Consider the following 22,500-nt stretch of genomic DNA (forward strand, 5'->3'; position numbering starts at 1 on the left):
TCTCTGGTCCTATTTGGAAAATGTGTAAAGGCTTACAGCACCTGGTATTCCCAGGCGGTCCCCCATTCAAGTACTAACCAGGCCCGACCTTGCTAAGCTTCCGAGATCAGGTGAGATCGGGCGTTCTCAGGGTAGTATGGCCGTAAGCTGTCACACAAACTAAAAATTCATGCTTTATAAGAGGCAAAAAAAGGGTGTGAACCATTTAAAACAAACCAATTTGTAAGAGATATCTCTGGTCCTATTTGGAAAATGTGTAAAGGCTTACAGCACCTGTTATTCCCAGGCGGTCTCCCATCCAAGTACTAATCAGGCCCAACCTTGCTAAGCTTCCGAGATCAGACGAGATCGGGCATTCTCAGGGTAGTATGGCCGTAAGCTGTCACAAAAACTAAAAAGTCTTGCTTTATAAGAGGCAAAAGAAGGGTGTGAACCATTTAAAACAAACCAATTAGTAAGAGATATCTCTGGTCCTATTTGGAAAATGTGTAAAAGCTTACAGCACCTGGTATTCCCAGGCGGTCTCCGAGTCCAAGTACTAAACAGGCCCGACCTTGCTAAGCTTCCGAGATCAGACGAGATCGGGCGTTGTCAGGGTAGTGTGGCCGTAAGCGGTTACAAAAACTAAAAATTCATGCGTTATAAGAGGCAAAAGAAGGGTGTGAACCATTTAAAACAAACGAATTTGTAAGAGATATCTCTGGTCCTATTTGGAAAATGTGTAAAAGCTTACAGCACCTTGTATTCCCAGGCGGTCTCCCATCCAAGTACTAATCAGGCCCGACCTCGCTAGGCTTCCAAGATCGGACGAGATCGGGCGTTCTCAGGGTAGTATGCAAAATCAGGCAAAATAAGGGTGTGAACCATTTAAAACAAACCAATTTGTAAGAGATATCTCTGGTCCTTTTTGGTAAATGTGTAAAAGCTTACAGCACCTGGTATTCCCAGGCAGTCTCCCATCCAAGTACTAATCAGGCCAGACCTTGCTAAGCTTCCGAGATCAGACGAGATCGGGCGTTCTCAGGGTAGTATGGCCGTAAGCGGTTACAAGAATTAAAAATTCTTATTTTATAAGAGGCAAAAGATGGAAGCGAACCATGTTACAACAAACATTTTTGTAAGAGTTGTCTCTGGTACTGTTTGGAAAATGTGTAGAAGCTTACAGCAACTGGTATTCCAAGGCGGTCTCCCATTCAAGTACTAAGCAGGCCCAGCCTTGCTAAGCGTTCCGAGATCAGACGAGATGGGGCGTTCTCAGGGTAGTATGGCCGTAAGCGGTCACAAGAACTAAAAATTCTTGCTTTATAAGAGAGAAATGATGGAAGCGAACCATGTTACAACAAACAATTTGGTAAGAGTTGTCTCTGGTACTGTTTGGAAATTAGAATTTCATGCTTTGTAACAAAAACTAAAAATTCTTGCTTTATAAGAGGCAAAAGTAGGGTGTGAACCATTTAACACAAACCAATTTGTAAGAGATATTTCTGATCCTATTTGGAAAATGTGTAAAAGCTTACAGCACCTGGTATTCCCAGGCGGTCTCCCATCCAAGTACTAATCAGGCCCGACCTTGCTAGGCTTCCAAGATCGGACGAGATCGGGCGTTCTCAGGGTAGTATGCAAAATCAGGCAAAATAAGGGTGTGAACCATTTAAAACAAACCAATTTGTAAGAGATATCTCTGGTCCTTTTTGGTAAATGTGTAAAAGCTTACGGCACCTGGTGTTCCCAGGCAGTCTCCCATGCAAGTACTTATCAGGCCCGACCTTGCTAACCTTCCGAGATCGGACGAGATCGGGCGTTCTCAGGTTAGTATGGCCGTAACCGGTTACAAATGTTAAAAATTCATGCTTTATAAGAGGCAAAAGAAGGGTGTGAACCATTTAAAACAAAACAATTTGTAAGAGATATCTGTGGTCCTATTTGGAAAATGTTTTAAAGCTTACAGCACCTGTTATTCCCAGGCGGTCTCCTATCCAAGTACTTACCAGGTCCAACCTTGCTTCTTCTTCCTCTTAATATTGACCTGAGTGTTATCTAAAAGCCAAAGTTAATTTGCTAACGTAAAGAGAGCAGGAAAAGTCAACAGTGACATTTTAAGGAAGCTGAGGAAGAAAACATGAAGGTGAAAAAGCCAGAGGCAACTTTTAGGTTAAAGTCAAGGAAAAAAAACAAAGTAAGAAATTGAATTAGTGATGACTTCAGAGGAGGGCCTTGTTGGATACCGGGAAATTTGTAAAAATTAGTTAATTTTATTCATTGGTCTGTCCACCAGTTGGCTTAGACAGTGGTTCTCAAAGTGGGGTATATAGACCCCTGGAGGTCAGTGGCCTTATTGCAGGTCAGTGGCCTTATTGTGGGGGCTCTGTGAAATAATTTGGGTTGTTAATAAAAATTATGAATTTGTTTTCATTTCATTTTATTTTATATCAAATTGTGAAAGTATTCATGACTCTTATATAAAGCGATCAATTCAAATAGTGTTTAGTGTTTTTTTAAAAATTCTAATAATTTTTAAATTTGTCAAAATGTGTTTTTTGTCCACAATTGCTTGCTAATGAAGCAAAAGCCAGTGAAGCTTAAGCAGCATTTTATTTTATAATGCTTTTTTTGACTAAATAATTGGTAGCAACCTGTTTGCTATGACCTGGTTTGTTATAAGAAAGTGTCCAATTTGCAGTTTTTATTTTCTAAATTTCACTATCCCTGAAAAGTAACAAATATATTTTTAATTGAATCTGTTGATGAATAAAAAGGGCACCTTTGTTTGGCTTATTTTTATTTATTTTGCTTTGTTTCTTCAAATATTTGCAATTGGGATCCTTGGAAAATGTATTTTCTAAAAGGGGGGCTGTCAGGGTTATCTTTAAAAGTAGACTAAGAAAAGCCCTGCTGCTAAACAGGAAAATAGTAACTCAGACGAGCCAAGATGGACTTTTCTCCGCCTAGGCAAAGGGAAAAGCTTGGCGTACATACTCATGCGTTGCCAGCAGCATTTTCGTCGCTCAAGCGTCCCCGCATGCTTTTTCTTCATTCAACAAAGCATTGCACATTACAAGACATAACAAAAAGAGCCAGCTGGGCGCCACCAACAGCTGGGCCAAGGTCCCAGCTTACACTTTCCTGCGTCAACAGCTTTATCTAAGGACTGGGGCCAGATGAACTAGGACTGCATAGATGGATAGCAATGCACACTATTCTAGACAAGAAATAAGCACATAATGATAACAACCTAATAATATGGTTCTCTTCACAGGGGCTGACTCCAAAAGGTTTGAGAACCCCTGGTCTAAGAAATGGTTTCTTAGAAAACATCCAGTACAAAAGGATTTGAAAATGCAAGCTTGTTGGGGCGCCAACACCAAAAAACCCTTCATCCTAGTTGGCCGACTGGACCCCAATCACATGCCTTGGTTAATCTCTTTCTAAACATATTAAAAATTAGATACAACTTACAACAAAATGTTGCAGTCTCAGAAGTGGGATGTAAATTTAGAGAGATAATTATGGTGGCTCTGAAGTGCAAATCACACGAAGAAATAACTAAGTAAACAAAAAATGGTCATTACAAAAAAAACACCTTACAGGATAGAAACATGCAAGGAAAAAGGAGCACGCAAAAAAAAGGATGCAATAAAAAAGTACACACAAAAATAGGAGCAAGCAAGAAAAAAACATAAGAACACGCAAGAAGAAACGAAGCATGGAAGTAAAAGGAAGCATTGCAAGAAAAAGGCACACAGAGGAAAAAAGTAGCACCCAAGATAAAAAGAGGCACAAAAGAAAAAAAGCGCACGCTAAGTCTAGTTTTACACTGCAGCCTAAGGTGAGCCAATTTAGATTTTTTTTTTTTTTTGCCCCTATATGACCTGTTCCTAAACGTTTGACGGAGATGTGGACGACACAGATCCAATTTTTTTAAAATGTGACAAAGGCCACTCAGTCCGATACGTGTCCGATTTTTTTACATGTAATTTTATTCTGAACGGCCAGGTCGCATTCGAGTTGAACGTAACAAACAAACAAGTTTGAAAATATTCTGAGTGAAGGAAAACAAAGTGTATTTAAGTGTTAGTTATATAGTTCTATACTGTATTATATATATATATATATATATATATATATATATATATATATATATATATATATATATATATATATATATATATATATATATATATATATATATATATTTCTCTGTGTACAGGTCATGTTTTTTTCCCTCATTTTCAACCCTCATATTGGGGGCTTCGACTTATACCCGCATAACTCAAAACTGGACCAATATTTTCCACATATCTGTGTTTGAATAGCATTTATTTGAATGAAAAAGAAGTAATATCGTGTAAGTATTGAGTCATGTCGGCTTAAAAATATTTTATATACCTTTAATATGATATAGCATGCATCTGATTTAGCGCTTGCACTTTCAAATGGGCTTTCCGCAAGCGCATACTTATTGCCTCTTTGTTGTCAACAACGAGGCTGCGTGGATCATTTGTTTCGGCAGACTTTGACCCATTGTAAATAAGAAAAGACAGCTTGACTTCTGCGTTCAGGACAAAAATGCTAGAGCAGTGGCATGGCACGCGTGGATGTCAACAGATGGAGGGAGAAACTCAGCATAGAGCAACCGATCCCCGGTTTTTATTATAATGAGTCAATAACAAATTCTGCCACTGTTTTTTTTTGTTTGTTTATTGCCATTGCAAACTTTCTCTCAAATATTTTAAATGAACCATTCGCATTAAGGTCAGTTGCAGCACTTGTAGGAGTCCCAGTAAATGAGACCAGGCTGGCAGCGGTGCAGGTAGGTGTTTCCCATGAAGCACTGGAAATAGGTGGTGCTGTCAGTAGGGTTTTCGTACAGGCCATCAGGACGGCCATGACAGAAAGTGGCAATGGGGTCCCTGGTGGAGCTGGAGTTGTGGTAGGCTTAGGGCCGAATCCTGTTGAGTCAGACGTGAAAAATGTTTTTGAAACTCTCTCATTCAAAACAGTCTCTGTGAGTTGACAGCTTGAACACTTTGTGGGAGAACAAATCTGATATGGAAAACGTAACATGAAGCAATCCAAGGAAAAATATTCACCCATTGACATCCTGAGGTGGTTGATGAGTGGATATGGGCCAGATGAACAGAAGCTTCCAACAAAGTCATCCATGTCAAGAGTCCACACATGAGCGCCACCCAGGTTCATGCCTGTCATCCAATCAACCTAAAATAGGATGAATGTCAAAATGACTATTTGAAAACGAGTGTCAATGTTTCTGCTAAAATATTAAAACACCGGACACTACTCTGGCTGTTGTAATAAAACAGTGATATAATAAAGGCAAATTACTTCCTTGTGTTTTTGCACTGTCAGAGGTATGGGCACCTCATATTACCATACCTCCTCTTGTTATGTGTGGCAATGAATATGAAGAAGTGTGATCATTGCATAATATAATATCTCGATACCGTGGTATTTGTCCATTTGCCCGAAAGGCAGAGGATGGGTTCTAACTTCCTCAGCATGAAAGGCCTTACAGAATGCAAATAATGGTGCTTTGATACCTTGGAGCAAAAGCTGCGCTGGTCATCATAGCCAACCCAAGAACTGCCAAGAGTGGCATATGGAGCTTTCTGTTGATCAATCCATGCAGTAGTTGCACCGGAGAGGAAGTCACAGACCTGTCACAGAAGACAAGCGAGCAATCCAAGTTCAGCTTCTTGCCCTCCATCCTTACCTTAATCCTCCTAAATTTGGACCACAACCTTTTAGAAGTTCAGTTGCTGTTTTATTAACAACGCCGATAAAGGCAGGAAAATTAAACAAGATCTTTTTTTTAACTCTAAAACACAGGTGTCAAATAATGTCTAACTATAATTTTGAAATAACTCGACTTTGGATGACTGATTTTTCATACCTTCCACAAAAATCACCCGTGTAGGTTTATTTATGCGTTATACGTCGTTCACATAACTGTGATTACTTATTGCACTTTTAAAAATGAACATTAAACCAGATTCCGGATCGTCATTCATCCTCGCGAGAGGATGCAAGAGACACAAAAGTACACAATGTATTTTCTAAAAACTTAAAAAAAAATGTAAAAAAAAGTCAGAAACTTTTTTAACAATTTCTAAACTAATTTTGTTTCTCTCCAAACGTCCATTTGATGGAGACTTTCTGGAGATGAATGCTCCCATGCATGTTTCGGGAAGTTTCGAAAGTGCAATAAAGTTATTTATGTTTGGATAATAAACTAATAACGGATGAAAAAAAAACATTATCCGTACCAGGTGTTGATTGTCTGTCGTCATGTATGCCTCTACATCAGTAATTTGGAAAAGTTTGTCCCAGTCGATGTTTGCCATCCTCGTTGGTCTAAGCACTTGAGGGTAAATAATATTAAACTACCATGAACATCAAAATACTGTATATACATTGATATTAGCCAATCACAGCGTGAGGAGACGGGTCGTCTTTAATACGTCACGAGGCCAGACGTTAATGAAAGAGTGACCGTGACTGGCTAGCGAACGGCTGAGATTTCTGACTTAACGGCTGAGCTTTCGGACTCCATGGACCGCAATACCGTCCAATTTGAGCGAAAATGCGTCAATTTTGTCAGCCAAACACATAAAAACAGAACATAAAACGATACGTGTATCTTCAGTGGCCATCTTGGTGCATGGATCGCCACCATTTGGAAGCCCCCCGGGGAAGAGTGGGGGGCTTCCCCAGGTGGAAATTTGTCTTAGGCAAAGTGTGTTAGACCACAGAAGTGTTTAAAACATACGTAAAACAGACATCTAAAAACACATCAGCATAGCAGCATTGTACAATTAGTGTAGGGAATAAGACACTGGCGTGTTCGTGGACATTCCTACGATAAATGTTAAATGTTGAATCTAAAATGTTGGCAGAGCATCAGCAAATGTGAAACCCACCGTCACGTTGATATCAAGAGTTTATTTTTTGTTCCATAAAAATTACGTTGTGGTCTGTATGTAATTTTATTCCTCACTGACTTGTGTAGTTTTTTTTTTCCCCATCCCATGTGAAGTTACTTTTTGTAAATAGCAAGACTTGAATTTCACATGAAGAAACTGACTTCAATTTGACACAAGCTATTGTATTTTGCCATTCAAATGTAAATAAATAAATAAATAAACGGAAATATCAATGTTAAAATGCAAAGCAATTAAAGAGAGGTGGCGAATGGCAACGTAAGATGGCCGCCAGCGGGTTTACGTTATCCTACGGCCTGAAACTAAGTGGGTTTGGCGGTGCGTTTTGGTAGCGGAAGTGGCTCTGGTTGGCGGGCGGAAATCACGTGTCCCCCGCTCAGATGACAGATGTTGGGGGCAGTCAAAACACTAGACACAAAATGGCTGCCTTGGGTGTTGAGTAATGCCCTCCAATATGTAGCAATCTACTGTATGTTTTTATTTTATGGACACTTGGGCAAGTTATTTTTGTTTAAATGTTTTAGGTAATCATGCAATGTCGTCATGCTGATGTAAACCACCTGCGTGTGGGTGTGTCTAATAAAAACCCCAGGGAGTTGCGGGCAGTTGTCTCCAATGGTGTGGAAGAGAAGTCAAGTCTCCAAGTGTATTTTGTTACTTTTCCCTCGTCTCGACGCCTATAATTTGAACAGTTTGCAGATTAATATTAACTATGTCCACAGGTTATGGGCCCAGGGTGATGATTCCAATTATTACAAGTGTTGTTTTTTTAACACTGTTGTGGCATCGTGAGTCGTCAATCGGCAGAACTGAGTAGGAGCCACTGGTCCCGACTAGCATTCGACGGGGATGAAAATAATGATGAATTATGGGAGACAAAGTTCCTTGGTTACCTTTGTCTGCAGGGCCTGAAAGAAACACTTTTAGGACCACCCACAAGTGACGATGACGACGCGCCGTTAGAGTACGAGAAAAATAGCTGATACAGTTCTTGGATGACAAAAGCTTGTCACTGGTGATGCGAGAGGCACAAGATGATGGCCGTGCAGCACTCCAAATTTTGAGAAACTATTATGCAGGTAAAGGAAAGCCAAGAATGATCAGCCTGTATACAGAGCTCGCCTCGCTCCAGAAATCAAGTAGTGAGAGTGTGACTGACTATGCGATTCGCGCAGAGACTGCCATCACAGCGTCAAGAAACGCAGGAGAGACTTTAAGTGACGGGCTGTCGGTAGCAATGGTCTTGAAGGGGCTCCCGGAATCGTTGAAGCCATTTGTGATTCATATCACACAAACAGAAATAGAGAGTGTGATAGGAGAGCGACTAAACCATTCGAACTGGTACACACAGATTTGGCAGGACCAATAAACCCAGAGTCAAAAGAGGGGTATAAGTACGTTTTGTCTTTTACTGATGGTTTTTCCAGTGCAGCGTTGGTTTATTTCCTTAAACAGAAGAGTGACACAGTACAAGCAACTGAGAAGTTTATTGCAGACACAGCCCCTTATGCTAAAATCAAACGTATCAGATCTGACCATGCAACCGAATACACTGCAAGCAATTTCAGAACTTTAATGGTTAAAAATTGTATTCGGCATGAGTCTTCAGCACTGTATTCCCCACATCAAAATGGAACGGCTGAGCGAAATTTGCCCACGCTTTTTGATATGGCAAGATGCATGTTACTGGAGTCTGGATTACCAAAAGGTTTGTGGCCTTATGCTGTCCAGATGGTGGCTATAATTAGGAATAGATGTTTTAACAAACGCACAAAGGTGACACCAGTAGAGGCACTGGCAGGGAGATGACCAACCTGTCTACAATGAAAAAGTTCGGGTCTGAGTCTTTTGCCTATAGACGAGACGAGAGAAAGCTCTACCCAAGGAGTGAGAAATGTATTTTCATTGGTTACGACAAAACCAGTCCTGCGTACATTGTCCATTTTCCTGATAGTGGTAAAGTCCAGAAAAACAGATTGGTCACATTTTTTCCCAAAAGTGGTGTTGAGCAGCAAACTCAGACTAATGTTGCGTCTGATGATGAGGATGATTTGAGGATGAAGCACAGAGCCGGTAAAATGAGGCAACGAATCCTGTCAGCAGACAGAGATGTAAACATATTGATATAAAGTACCACTTCATTAGGACTACAGTGATGGAGGGATATGTTATGTTCATGTATTGTCCAACTGAGGATATGGTTGCAGATGTAATGACGAAGCCTGCTACTAAATTGAAGTTCATGAAGTTTGCTGGACTTATTTTTGGAGAGTGATGTATTAACAAACAAAAAAAAAAAAAAGGAGGAGGGTTTAAGAGCTTGTTATTGAGAACAAGTGGGGGTGTTGGGCGATGCTCTCTAATTTGTAGCAATCTATGTTTTTATTTTATGGACACTTGGGCAAGTTGGGCCATATCCGCTCCTCCGAACGCCATTGCAGATTTTCCGAGCCACGGGGAAGCTGCAGAGGATATGAAGGAAAAACCAGTGGCCGTTGTTAAAAGACCCGACACGAACAGTAAGTGAAAAACTGTTCCAGTTTCCGTAGCGTGCTAATGCTAATAGCTAATAACAATTGAAGCATTCGTTTTCCCCCGTGACGTGCGCTGGTAAATGAATAAACTCTAGATATTTATGCGTAATGTTCTACCCGTGTTATTTCAATTCCCAATTACCCAACTGATGATAATGATTGGCAACTCTGCTAGTTCAGGTGCAAACTTTATTCCCGGAGAAAGTTGAAGGAAGTTATTTGCTTCCAGTTTAGGTCTAAATAGTTGGACAGTAAGGAAGTGGTAAGAATGAGTCTCTTGTCCTTTATTTCCTCCCGATGTATAAAATAAGTGGTTCTGTGCAGGAAAATGACAGCCTTTGTCAATTATTCATTTTAGTGACTGCTGCGGTTCTCGATGAAATACTCATGGCTTAAATACAGATTCTTGTTTGGAGCTTTTTTTTTGTTGTTGTTTCCTCCAAATTCCTTTTGCTTACTCGAGGTGATGGTGGTGTGGAAACAGCAGAAGAAGCCGTGGAGCCCACGGAGCCTGACATCAACGCGTTGCGCACTGACATGTTTGAAAAGATGGTCGTTTCTCTTCAAAAACTCACAGGTCTTGCTAAAACGTATTCATTTACTCGTTACATTTTTCAACCACGGCTGCCTTTATTTTTTCGTGACCTCTTTTCTCAGCCACTTGCCAAGATTATCGTCCGTTAGAGAATATGAACAAAGTAACTGGTCTGAAATACATGGAGATGAAAGACATCAGCATCAACATCCGTCGAAACTTGCAGGATCTCAACCATAAGTGTGAGTCATATATACAATCTGCGTCACCCTGAATCGAGGAATAAACAGAAAAACACAAGGTAACGTGTTTGATTGTTTTAGTAAGAAGCGGACTTTTTAAGATGAAAACAGTGGAGATCAGTAGCAAGTCTCATTGTCAAATATGAAATATACTTGAATTTTGTGTCAATCTGCAAAGGACTGCAATCCGTGGCCTATAAGCTGCCATATTTACATGCAAATAAAGGCAAGTCCCCCAAAAATAACATTTTCTACATTAGTCTAAGCGCAAACTCGTGATTAGAATTGCGTTTGTGGACTACCAAAATCAAAAAGTATCCATCAAACGTTACATGAACTTTTAAGGAATACAATGGAATATATTAGGCCTTCCAAATTCTGTCATTTTTTGGAGAGGGGGATTTTTTGTTTCAAAAGTACTAGTGTTATCGGTATTTGGTAGCAGTATCGGTGGCTGCTCAAGAGTTAAGTACTCGTACGGGTATAGATGTGAAAAAAAAATGGTATCGAACATCTGTACACAACGTAGTGACAAAGCACCACTTTTGTCTTAATGAAGTTTCTCAATCCACATCGACGTGATTGCTTGGCGTCAAGACACTACGAGATGGTATCAAAACTCCCTTTTTTGTTCAACGAAGCTCATAAACTCACCCAAACAGTTTCGCGCCATAAGACGACGCCAAATCATCACTTCATGCCGTAGCACAAAAACATCTGCTAATATTTGCTTTTTGTAATGACCGATTTTCATCGTTAAAAAAACAACAACAAAATGGGCTCTGCTTACCACGGATCAAATAAATAGCTACTGTATATACAGAAATGAATAAATAGATTTATTCGAATTATTTTCCTCCATGTGTTCAGGTTTACCCACTCTGGCTCTGCCCGTTTCTCCCGCCCCCCCGGGAGGGGGATGGTCCACCCCAAAGGGTAAGAGGAGGAGCCGTACGTGGACATCGGCGCGTACGCTTTGAGGCAACGGCGTCCGCGTGGCGACTGGAGAAGTTCGTCCGGGACGTCCACGGGTACGTCTCGCGCTGATTTGCGCTGCGTGGCTCAAATGACACACTTCGAGATGCTTGTGCAACAGCGTGAATAATTACAGTTTGTGGAAAAAATTGCAGAATGATGTTGAATTGCGTATATGACCTTTAATTAGATGAATTGCAGGATAGAACAAAAATAACAGATGGACAAGTGAAGCTTTATGAAGTACTTGAGATTTTTTTTCTTAGTGTTCTAGATGGCACTTCAGATTTAACGATGCGGTGGAAATGTAATCGTTTCCACTGAACTAGCATTTAAACCAATAGCACCATCTAGAGGAGTAAAAAAGTGCTTTGTGACGCTTTTTTCTCCTCACTAAATAATATGAACTTGTTTTATTTTACACTTTCATAAACGGAGTCGTAGGACTTAGCTAAACAGTTTAAAACTGCCATGGCTTGAATTGATGTAAAAATATTGACATTAGAAATGAGGTGACATTAGGTCCACTCCACGTCTTAGGTGGACCAGAAGGATGAAAAGGAGACAGTGGATGTCTCCAGGGGATCCAACTCCTTAATAAGGATGGAGCTCCGGTCCTCATCTCGTAGGCTGCAAAAGTCCGACGGGGGGTGGCGTTTGAACGCCTCGGCCGCTTCCGTGGCTTCCTGTTCCTTAAATAACGCGGAGGTCAGGGCTTCCTCCTCCTCAAGCGGGACGCCGGCGGACGAGGACGAAGAGGGGGCGGACGCCTCGTCCCGTTCCAGCTCGAGGGGTTCCAGCTCCTTTAACAAGCTGGAGATCCGGTCCTCCTCGGATCCGGCTTGCGGCGAGGAGGACAAGAATGCCTCGGCGCAGTCCATGACTTCCTTCAATTGGGTGGAGACCAGGTCTGCTTGGGGTACTGGATCCAAAGTGCACATGCACGGAGGGTCGGTCTGCACGGGGACCTCAGGTGCCAACACTGCAAACCCAAACAGCTGCTATCCTTTCAATTCACGAGTGTATTACAAAAACTTTTTTTGACAAACCTGAAATGATAAATGAGAGGGATGCAAAAAGTGTGGTTCGTTTCATGACATTGGAATGAAAACGCAAGCTCGGGATAGGGAAGTTTTTAAAAGGATGTGTCGTTTTTGGGGAAGGATTTATGTCTATCCTAAAGGCATATTTTACATTTTTTAAGCTTTGAGACATTCACAAGTTTCCAAGTGTTTGGCAAAAGAAAATTCCAAAATTGTTGTTATTAAACAATGTATGTGCTATAGTAATCAAATACTTTAGTAACTCAAGTAATCAAGTACTTACAGTATAGTACTAACCATCTCTATGCTAATTGATTACTTTTGTATCAGGTCATCACTTTAATTACCCAAAGTACTCAATTACTTAGCGCAAAATGACCTCATGTAATGATGATTTTTGTACATCATTATATATTACCAGCCATTTACAGAACCTCATTTAGCCTAATGCTTAAAAACATTTTTTGCAAAAATAAAGACTAAGGGGCTGATACTACTTGTTCTGGTATATGTATGGGGGGAAAAAGTGGTATAGAACAGCCGTAATTTGAAGTTGATGGCTCTAAACGGTGAGTTGATATTTAAATCATTGTAAATTAACTTGCTAATCAATTAGTTGTTGAATAGTTGAGTCGTTTTGATATCTCTGTTCAGAGGTATTAACTGTTAGTCGTCAAGACATTCACGCTTTAACTCATTCAATGCCACTGGCATCAATGAGCGTTTCAACAAGGGAGGCGGTGAACGGTGACATCAAAGCCAAAAGGTGGTAGCGAGTTTGCTCGAGACTGCCCTCTGCTGTCGATTGGATTTGACGTCATTGGAACTGACGTGATTGCTTAATTCACCCCTCCTCGTGATTTTGTTTTAGTGACAGCGAGGTCAAACTGTTTTAACAGTATTAATTGTACACGAGGATAAAATCATATCAAATGAATTACAGATGGGGAAAAAAAACTACTTTTTACTGCTAAAAAATGTGAAATAAGTCAAATATCGAGTACTCACTGGTTGGACCGTTTGAACGCTTGGCTGCACTGACCCACTCTCTCTTTCTGCCCTGCACAAGACACGACAAAAAGATCATTAGTGCGCAATAAAACAACATTATAAAAAACGAGAAAATGCCTTCTGGAGAACTTGCGTGGAAAAGATGATGGATCAAAGGAGGTCTCCACATGACCTCTTTTCATCTGTGAAGCCCTTTGAGACTTCGGTGGTTTAGGGCTATACTAATAAAATTTGATTTGATTTGATTTGAATATCATAGAATCTAGGGTGTACCTAATAAATTGACCATGATTACCGCCACCTGGGGGTGGATAATGTGTGATGTACATAATAAACCCTGTCAAGATTACCGCGGGAGAGAAAATCTTGCGTGTATCTACATACATGATAAAGATGGCCGGGGTGACTTTAAAAAAATGGAATTTTTAAAGCTAACGTGATGGTGAAAACAAAGTTTTCCCAATGTGAGATGAATGTGCTAGAAGTTGGGATTCTGCAACGGAATGACAATTTAAACTATTAAAAAACAGGAACATTTATTGGTGGAAATATCAAACATCTGTGAATCTGAAATGCAACGCTTTTCATGTGAAATGTCCAAACTCGCAACGGGAATGAATGGTGAAAAATACAAACATTCCTTTCCGTAATTATTGACTTATTTCACTGTTATTGTAACTAATTGACTCACGTAGTTCTTGCTACAGGAGCAGTCCGGGTACATTTTGGCGTGCAGGCGGCTGAGACGCTGGGATTCTTCGAAATATCTCTCCTTCTCATTCGCTGGCAGTGACTTCCACTGTGGACGTAAAGTGTAAGCGTACACACATGCAAGCTCCACACCAAGAGGATGTGCAGAGCACAAACACTCACAATCTGCCCCAGGATCTTGTTCACGGAGGCGCTGTCTTTGGGACATTGGCCTCCTGACGAAATTTGGGCTCGCACGAAAGGCCGCTGCTCCTTCATAAAAACAATGAAGGCGTTAGGTGGCTTTTGGATACAAGGCCTGGAGTTATTGACGATCCGCTTTTTCCTATTGAGGCAACAGAAAAAAAAATCAAAAGTGTGCCTAGTCTGCACGTTAAATTGTGGCAATTATGGCGTTACCGATGAAGTCGGTAGTGGAGGAGGGAAATCAGTCCCAGGCGGAAACTCGTACGAAAGTTGTCCAACTCTACGCACTTCGAAGCACACAAATCAAAAAATGAGATTGACTACGTTTTTTTTTTTTTTTTTTTTTTTTTTTGGTGCGGTACTTGCGTCACTCGGACGGGAAGTTGGTTCTGCTCAACAGGTGCACCGCTAAACTGCAAAGTTAAAACAAGTTAGTAACGTACTTTTTATGAGCAATAATGTCTAACTATAATTTTGAAATAACTCGACTTTGAATGACTGATTTTTCATACCTTCCACAAAAATCACCCGTGTAGGTTTATTTATGCGTTATACGTCGTTCACATAACTGTGATTACTTATTGCACTTTTAAAAATGAACATTAAACCAGATTCCGGATCGTCATTCATCTTCGCGAGAGGATGCAAGAGACACAAAAGTACACAAAGTATTTTCTAAAAACTTAAAAAAAATAAAAGTCCGAAACTTTTTTAACAATTTCTAAACTAATTTTTGTTTCTCTCCAAACGTCGATTTGATGGAGACTTTCTGGAGATGAATGCTCCCATGCATGTTTCGAGAAGTTTCCGAAAGTGCAATAAAGTTATTTATATTTGAATGGCGGACACTAGGACCCAGTAGGCATGATGCTATGATCCTTTGATGCTTTGAACCTGTTGGCTTTGTCTTTGCTGTTTTGGATCTCCACGAGCACAGCAACGTGTGGTTTCTTCGCCTCGCCACATTTGGATAATAAACTTATAACGGATGAAAAAAAAAAAATATCCGTACCAAGTGTTGATTGTCTGTCGTCATGTATGCCTCTGCGTCAGTAATTTGGAAAAGTTTGTCCCAGTCGATGTTTGCCATCCTCGCTGGTCTAAGCACTTGAGGGTAACTAATATTAAACTACCATCAACATCAAAATACTGTATATACATTGATATTAGCCAATCACAGCGTGAGGAGACGGGTCGTCTTTAATACGTCACGAGGTCAGACGTTAATGAAAGAGCGACCGTGACTGGCTAGCGAACGGCTGAGATTTCTGACTTAACGGCTGAGCTTTCGGACTCCATGGACCGCAATACCATCCAATTTGAGCGAAAATGCGTCAATTTTGTCAGCCAAACACATAAAAACAGAACATAAAACGATACGTGTTGTCTTAGGCAAAGTGTGTTAGACCACAGCAGTGTTTAAAACATGTAAAACAGACATCTAAAAACACATCAGCATAGCAGCATTGTACAAATAGTGTAGGGAATAAGACACTGGTGTGTTCATGGACATTCCTACGATAAATGTTAAATGTTGAATCTAAAATGTTGGCAGAGCATCAGCAAATGTGAAACCCACTGTCAGGTTTATATCAAGAGTTTATTTTTTGTTCCATAAAAGTTACGTTGTGGTCTCTATGTAATTTTATTCCTCTCTGACTTGTGTAGTTTTTTTTTCCATCCCAAGTGAAGTTACTTTTTGTAAATAGCAAGACTTGAATTTCACATTAAGAAACTGACTTCAATTTGACACATGCTATTGTACTTTCCCATTGAAATGTAAATAAATATAGAAAAACCCGGAAATATCAATGTTAAAATGCAAAGCAATTAAAGAGAGGTGGCGAAAAGCAACGTAAGATAGCCGCCAGCGGGTTTACGTTATCCTACGGCCTGAAACTAATTGGGTTTGGCGGAAAAAAAGAGAGATGGCGGATGGGACAAGTCGACGTTTATAAGTCCTCGCGTCAAAGCCCCGAAAAATACTAAGGAAGTTTGCAGTATAAAGTCAGGAGTGGACTGATTTCGATGCGAGTGTTTGTGTAAACATTTACTTTATCGGGAATCGCAGAGTGAGAATTTTAAATTATCTTTTGAGGCGACATGCGCTCCGGAAAGCTTAAAGCTAAGCTAATGGAAACTACGGCCTCGGAGCAAACCAAGTTGAGAAACCACAATTACTCTGAGATGGAGGGTACCGCCACGGGTGCAGGGAAAAGAAAAGAACCTCCCGGTACCCCGACCAAAAGTCACCAACTGCTTGCTAAGTCAAAACATCTCCAAGAGTCGTCTGCTGTATCAAATGAAGCTCTTCTTAAGGCCATAGAAAAGTTGACAGATAAGATGGATATCTTTGGGGTTCAGTTAAAAGAAAACTCCGTCATGGTGGCCAACATTTCCAGAGCTGTTGAAATAAATGCAGCTGAAATTAAAGAGTGCAAAGAAACTATTCAAACCGTACAAGAAGTTATGCCACGTCTCATCAAAGAAAATGAGTACCTGAAAGATCGAGCGTTGGAATGAGAACGGTATAAGAGAAGATGGAATCTTAAGATACATGGGCTGAAAGAAAAGGATGACAAACGCCTCCGAGATATTAGCGTGGAGGTCCTGTCCAAGATTGCACCACAGTGGGCCCCCTTGATGGAGACAGTAGTTGAGTCCGTTCATCGCCTTGGAAGAAAAAAGGAGGGGAAACACCGTCAAATCATCATGCAATTCTCAATGAGGCACTACAGGGATAGCGTCTGGAAGCTGTCTAAGAACTGTCAAGTCTGCAAGGACATGGGAATCCATTTCAAGCAAGATTTCTGCAAAGCTGACCTGGTGGTCCGGGCTGCTGCATGGCCAAAGATGGAACAAACCAGGGCGACAGGGAAGAATGTATATTTCAGAGGTCATGTGGGCTACATTAATGGCATCAGGGTTGCAATAGACTAAAGTTCTACAAAATGCTACAGGGTATGTGCGCTCTCTTTTCTCCCAGGTAGTTGCACCTTTTTGTGGTGAATTCATTTGAACACTGTGCAGGTTATTTGAGGACCATTTTATACACAAGAGTTTTTGTATTGGAATTTAGGTGTCTAATTTAATAGTTGATGTTTTTTTTAAATATGTGTTTTGATACCATTTGCTTCAGCAAGAATATGTTCCACATTGCATTATTTTAGAGAATGTTCAAGTTTCTGGAAAAAGGAAAAGGAAACAAAAAGCAAAAACAGAGTTAATTATGAAAGTTGGATTTTAGTTTAGCTTGCACAGTACCCGAATTTGCACTTTGCTCACAGTATTCTTCTTATTACATAGGGTTGTGTAGCAATTTTGTTTTATTCATGCACATGTTTACATGGTCACTCTTTACATTGTTTTACTCATGCACACGTTTACACAGTCAATTAATACTTGGGAAAATATTATTACGAAAGAGGAAAAGGTACTTTCTTTATACTGCTTGAATATTAGACGGGCTATACTGCTCTGCACAAGTTCGTAAACAACATACTTATTTCTTGTTAGATTTCTATTTCTCAATTCTGTATGCCCTTTTTCACTTCTAACCTTTCCTTTATTTCTCTTAATGTTAGGGGTGTATGAGATTCTGTTAAAAGAAAATCGATTCTCCTATTTTGCAAAAATGAAATAGATAATCCAGACTCTCAAACGTTTACGTGCTACAAACCTAATGGATCAAGTAAATCCAGAATTGATATCTGGTTGGTATCCGATGTTAGCCAGGGGATTGAATCCAAGGCTTCCATGTCGGCAGCACCTTTGACAGATGGTTCAGCTCACCTTTAGGTCATCACTTACGGGTTTTTAAAAGGGGTATTGGAAATGTAATTCATGTTTAGTGGAAAATGAACCTTTCTGCCAGGAAGTAATCGATATGATTCGCAATGTGATATCTGACACTAGCATTGAATCTTATAGTGGAAAATGGGAATATTTGAAGTATAAAGTACGTCAGATTTCTATCTCAAGGAGTAAATCGCTTGGTAAAAAGAGTAAAGCCATGCAGCTTGACGTCATCAAAGACATTAATAGAATTTGCAGTACAACTTCGATCAGTAATGATAACAGACAAAAACTTTTACTTTTGCAATCTTCGTTAGATAATATCTACATTTCTAAAGCTAAAGGAGCATACATCCGATCAAGGGCAAAATGGGTCGAAGACGGCGAGAGGAGCTCAGCATATTTTTGTAGATTGGAGAAAAAGAGACAAGAACGGAATGCTAATGAACCTTACTGATAGATGACCAAGAATGTATTAATCCAGATTTAATTTCAAAAGAGATTTTCAAATTTTACAGTAAATTGTATACATCTAGAATACATATATACAATTACATGTATACAACTAGAATAATTGAGATTTCTGAAGAAATTGTGTGTGAAGGTGTAACCTCTGAAGGCAAAGGTGTTGAATGGCAAAGATAGAAGGGAAAAACTGAAGAAGTGGAATTGTGGGTGAATTTTGAATTCTGGGAAGAGGAAAATGGATACCACCATGGAATGGTGGGAATTGGAGGAATCAGTTGAAGTTGGAACGGTCGGAATCGGAAGAAGAATGGCAAAGATAGAATGGAAAAACTGAAAAATTGGAATTGTGGGTAAATTTTGAATTGTGGGTAAAAATGGAATGGCGGGCATCGGGGGAATCGATTAAAGTCGGAACGGTCAGAATCGGATGAAGAATGGCAAAGATAGAAGAGAAAGACTGAAAAAGTGGATTTGTGGGTAATTTTTGAATTCTTGGAAGAGGAAAATGGATACCACCATGGAATGGCAGGAATTGGGGTAAACGATTAAAGTTGGAACGGTTGGAATCGGATGAAGAATGGCAAAGATAAAAGGGAAAAACTGAATAAGTGGAATTGTGTGTAATTTTTGACTTGTGGGGAAAAATGGAATGGCGGGCATCGGGGAATTTGATTAAAGTTGGAACGGTGGGAGTCGGATGAAGAATGGCGAAGACAGAAGGTTACAAAGTACAATTAACTGAGGAATTATGGGTAAAAAAACAGTGCTTATTTTATCTCTGAAAACTGTTGGCTCGGAATGCAAAAAAACTAGGGGTCCCAACGTGATGTTTGGAGTCCCAAAAATCGCACAGTAAAAAGGACAAAATTTAAGCTTCAAACTGTATTTACAAGACGCGAGTGAAAACCAACCATAGATATTAACAAATGTCACAATAAAATGTATTAAAATAAAATAATAGATTGAACGTACATGTAGCTGCCATCGTCATCTTCTTTATCGCAACCACTGATACAACAGTCCGTTTGGTACAAAAGTCCACTTCGCTTCAACATGTCAACTTTTGCTCCTCTTCTTGATTTTCGGAAGTGTTTTATTTTCGCTTTTTACTTTCTGGCTCATTATTACCTGATTATGTTTTACCGTACATGACTTTTCACTGATACGAACAAAATTGCCGATTTTATGTTGTTTCGGGCTTAAATATAGCACTTATAGGAGGCTTTTTTTTCTATAACGAGATCCTGCAGTTGAAATCTCACAACAAAAATATCTCAGGTAAAAACGAGAAAACGTGACCTGCAAGATCAACGCAAACATGGCAGATGTGTAAAAAATGTTTTGAACTGGTCAAGTTTTGCAGAATAAAAGAGTAAATGGACAATGATTAACATTTTCATGTCAAAATACTACTCCTTGATTTAAAAAAAAAACTAGGGGTGGGAATCTTTGACTGTCTCGCAATCAATCCAATTCTGATATTGGGGGTCTCCGATTCAAAATGATTCGATTCGATCAAAAACGATTTCTGCTTCAATCTATAGATGTGCAAACAATCATCATACAACTTCAGTCTGCTTTGCAAGACAGGATAAAAAAATGTCCAAACATTCAGCGGTGCTACTGGGCAACTACTGCAGCCGAGCATCTTCTGCAGTATTTCTTCCCTGAAAACACACCTGCTTGGCTAGACAACTGAGTTTATTTTTGAATTCAACGGACCGTAAAATCTGAAGAAATGTGTAGACAACCTATCATATAAAATATTCTTGACATTTGGTTTGAGGCTTTCTAATTGCCAACACAGGAAATAAATTGGTCAGCACTCACCACCTTCATAGTGATTTAGAGAGAGATCATAAAAAATGCCTAATTTATTCTTTAAGACAGTGGTTCTCAAAGTGGGGTCAATGGCCTGACTGCAGGGGGTCTGTGAAATTGTCACATCCCGTAAACTTCATCATGTGTCTATGCTTGCAGATTAGGGGGCGGAGCCACCTGACTCACATCTAAAGCGCGTTGCTGTCAGGGGACGATATCAGTATACCGGTTTTCTGTTCCTCGTTTCCTCGAACCATATCGTTACTGCCTAAGAATTTCTGTTGCTATTTTTTGCTACCTAGTCCTAGCAGTTTTTCTGATAACGTTTTTATGTTGGAACTTTGTATTTCTTGGCGATGGCCTCCTGCTGGTTCCGCCCCGGAGTCTTGCGAATTACATGGTTTTTTTGCATTGTCTCTTTTATTTGTACTTTTAAACCTCGTTTTCACCTTTGCGTTGTACTTTGAAGAATTTCCATTGTTACTTCACGCATTGCAGGCTTTTTGTCAATAAAACCGTTTTTTTTCTACCCCAGGCCGTTTTCTGAGTGTTCCAGGGTTCACTTCCTGCTTGTCTGGGTCATTTGCCATGACAGAAATCATTTTGGTGGTTTGGAACTGATTTAGTTTATCTTGTAAAGTAACAAATTTGTGCCTTATTTGGTTTTTGGCGTCGCCTCTGGCCACTGTTGAAAGTGCATTTTGTGGTGGGGAAGGATGGGCTTCAGTTGGGAGCAGTTGCTGTCGGTGCGTACGAGTTGTTCCTTTTCTTTGTGAGATCTGGCCCACGAGTGTCTGTGAGTTGTGTTTTCTTTTTTGGAACGAGTAATTTTGGACATATTGGTATCTGCTCAATATTACTCATTTGTTGGTCCAACTTGTGACTGTTGATAACATGCTATCTAATGTTAGTTTTTATCTTCAGAATTTTATAAAGTGTTGCCTTTAATGTGTTAAGCTCCATACCATTTTCGTTTGTGCTAGGTATTTCCTTTTGGTAAATGTTACCATATGCAAATGTTTTGCCTCTAATTAACATTTTGTATTGAAAGAAATACAATTTGTGATTCAATAATTTGATTTAAACTATGCAATTTGAGCACATTTCAGAAGATATATCATTTTTGCAAATGGGATGTGCCTGAATTATGTTTGGTTCATTTTATTTTATTTACAGTTTTACAATATAAATGAGTGAGAGCTGTACTACTGACACAGCCAAATCAGTCACACTAATTTGCTGTGCTGTCTATCTCGATAGAAGCCATTGTAACTTAAAGGAAGGACAGAACAGAGGGTGATTGATCAAAAATAAATACACAGTACTTGTGTTCATTTCATTCTATTTTACATTCAATTGTGAAAGTATTCAAGACCCTTCAATAAAGCAATCAATTCAACCAGTGTAATATATTTTTACAAATGTAATAAATGTGTTTTGTGTCTAAAATTGGGTACTAAGGAGGCAATGAAGTCAGCAAAGCATTTTATTTTATAATGCTGTTTTTAACAATTGATAATTGGCAGCAAAAGAGTCACACGCCAAAGTTTTCCTTCAAGTACACTAAGAAAGAAAATCAGCGTTGATTTTCAAACATCTTTTTATTGAACATTTGACCCAAATCAATATTCATTCCTCACAATTATGATAAAGTGTGTTAATAAGGGGATTTCTTAAATTATCTCACAAAATCTAGTGCATGTTGCAAATTAAGTTATATTAATAAATAATTGATAACATTAATTGGAAAATTCTTGTATAAATGAATCTGAACTACAGTTAATATGGTTTATGTAAACATTGATAGTTATTTTGCTTATTTAGTTTGACTTCTTGGACAAAGCAACATCTGGCTTCCTACTTGTATAAATAAAGCTGTGCAAACGAGTGAAAGCAAGAATATAGGGGTCACCAGGCCACCAAAAGCTTCAGCTGACTCCTTGACCACCTGATGAGTTACATGTTTCAAATTGTCTGTCCACTCTTCAGACACAAACACAAAAAAGACTTGAGCCATAAGTCATCACACAGCACACACATACTGCTCGAAGAACCTTTGAGGTAAAATAGTTTTGTGCTACCACATAACAGTTCTTACACTGAAACAGAGAAAATGTTACAACTTCAGCATTACTATTCTTGATATAGGTGAAGTTGTCACTTAATGTGTTTAACAACCATTTTCTTACCATGTACATCCTATAAAACCTACAAGAGGTG

The 22,500-nt window shown here is 39.5% G+C and overlaps 1 protein-coding gene, 1 long non-coding RNA gene and 6 pseudogenes across 5 annotated transcripts; 1 reads left to right on the forward strand and 7 right to left on the reverse strand.

The window, feature by feature from the left end:
* Positions 1-29: 29 nt before the first annotated feature.
* LOC148418542 (5S ribosomal RNA) lies at positions 30-148 on the reverse strand (annotated as a pseudogene).
* Positions 149-261: 113 nt separating this feature from the next.
* Positions 262-380, reverse strand: LOC148418543 (5S ribosomal RNA; annotated as a pseudogene).
* Positions 381-493: 113 nt separating this feature from the next.
* On the reverse strand, positions 494-613 carry LOC148418544 (5S ribosomal RNA; annotated as a pseudogene).
* Positions 614-923: 310 nt separating this feature from the next.
* On the reverse strand, positions 924-1,042 carry LOC148418545 (5S ribosomal RNA; annotated as a pseudogene).
* Positions 1,043-1,156: 114 nt separating this feature from the next.
* On the reverse strand, positions 1,157-1,276 carry LOC148418546 (5S ribosomal RNA; annotated as a pseudogene).
* Positions 1,277-1,707: 431 nt separating this feature from the next.
* Positions 1,708-1,826, reverse strand: LOC148418547 (5S ribosomal RNA; annotated as a pseudogene).
* Positions 1,827-5,380: 3,554 nt separating this feature from the next.
* Positions 5,381-15,211, forward strand: LOC148418548 (uncharacterized). The gene is made up of 5 exons (XR_015866708.1): positions 5,381-9,478; positions 9,957-10,070; positions 10,151-10,270; positions 11,141-11,301; positions 11,786-15,211. It is a non-coding gene; the product is annotated as an uncharacterized LOC148418548 (long non-coding RNA).
* On the reverse strand, positions 11,408-15,343 carry LOC148418549 (uncharacterized). 4 transcript variants are annotated; one of them, XM_088424607.1, is made up of 6 exons: positions 15,209-15,337; positions 14,410-14,609; positions 14,173-14,335; positions 13,991-14,098; positions 13,297-13,348; positions 11,408-12,227 (listed from the first exon to the last, which is right to left on the reverse strand). In XM_088424607.1, exons 3-6 carry the CDS (start codon positions 14,266-14,268, stop codon positions 11,782-11,784), a joined length of 702 nt encoding a protein of 233 aa, XP_088280733.1. In that variant the 5' UTR covers positions 14,269-14,335; positions 14,410-14,609; positions 15,209-15,337; the 3' UTR covers positions 11,408-11,781. The 4 variants fall into 4 exon arrangements, with proteins under 4 accessions (XP_088280733.1, XP_088280735.1, XP_088280731.1 ...); XM_088424609.1 differs by lacking the exon at positions 15,209-15,337 and adding an exon at positions 14,709-15,192; XM_088424605.1 differs by lacking the exon at positions 14,410-14,609 and having other exon boundaries at positions 14,173-14,262; positions 15,209-15,343.
* Positions 15,344-22,500: the final 7,157 nt, after the last annotated feature.

This window comes from Hippichthys cyanospilos, chromosome 9, assembly GCF_059441005.1.
Source record: "Hippichthys cyanospilos isolate Australia breed blue-spotted pipefish chromosome 9, RoL_Hcya_1.0, whole genome shotgun sequence".
Classification (NCBI taxonomy): domain Eukaryota; kingdom Metazoa; phylum Chordata; class Actinopteri; order Syngnathiformes; family Syngnathidae; genus Hippichthys; species Hippichthys cyanospilos.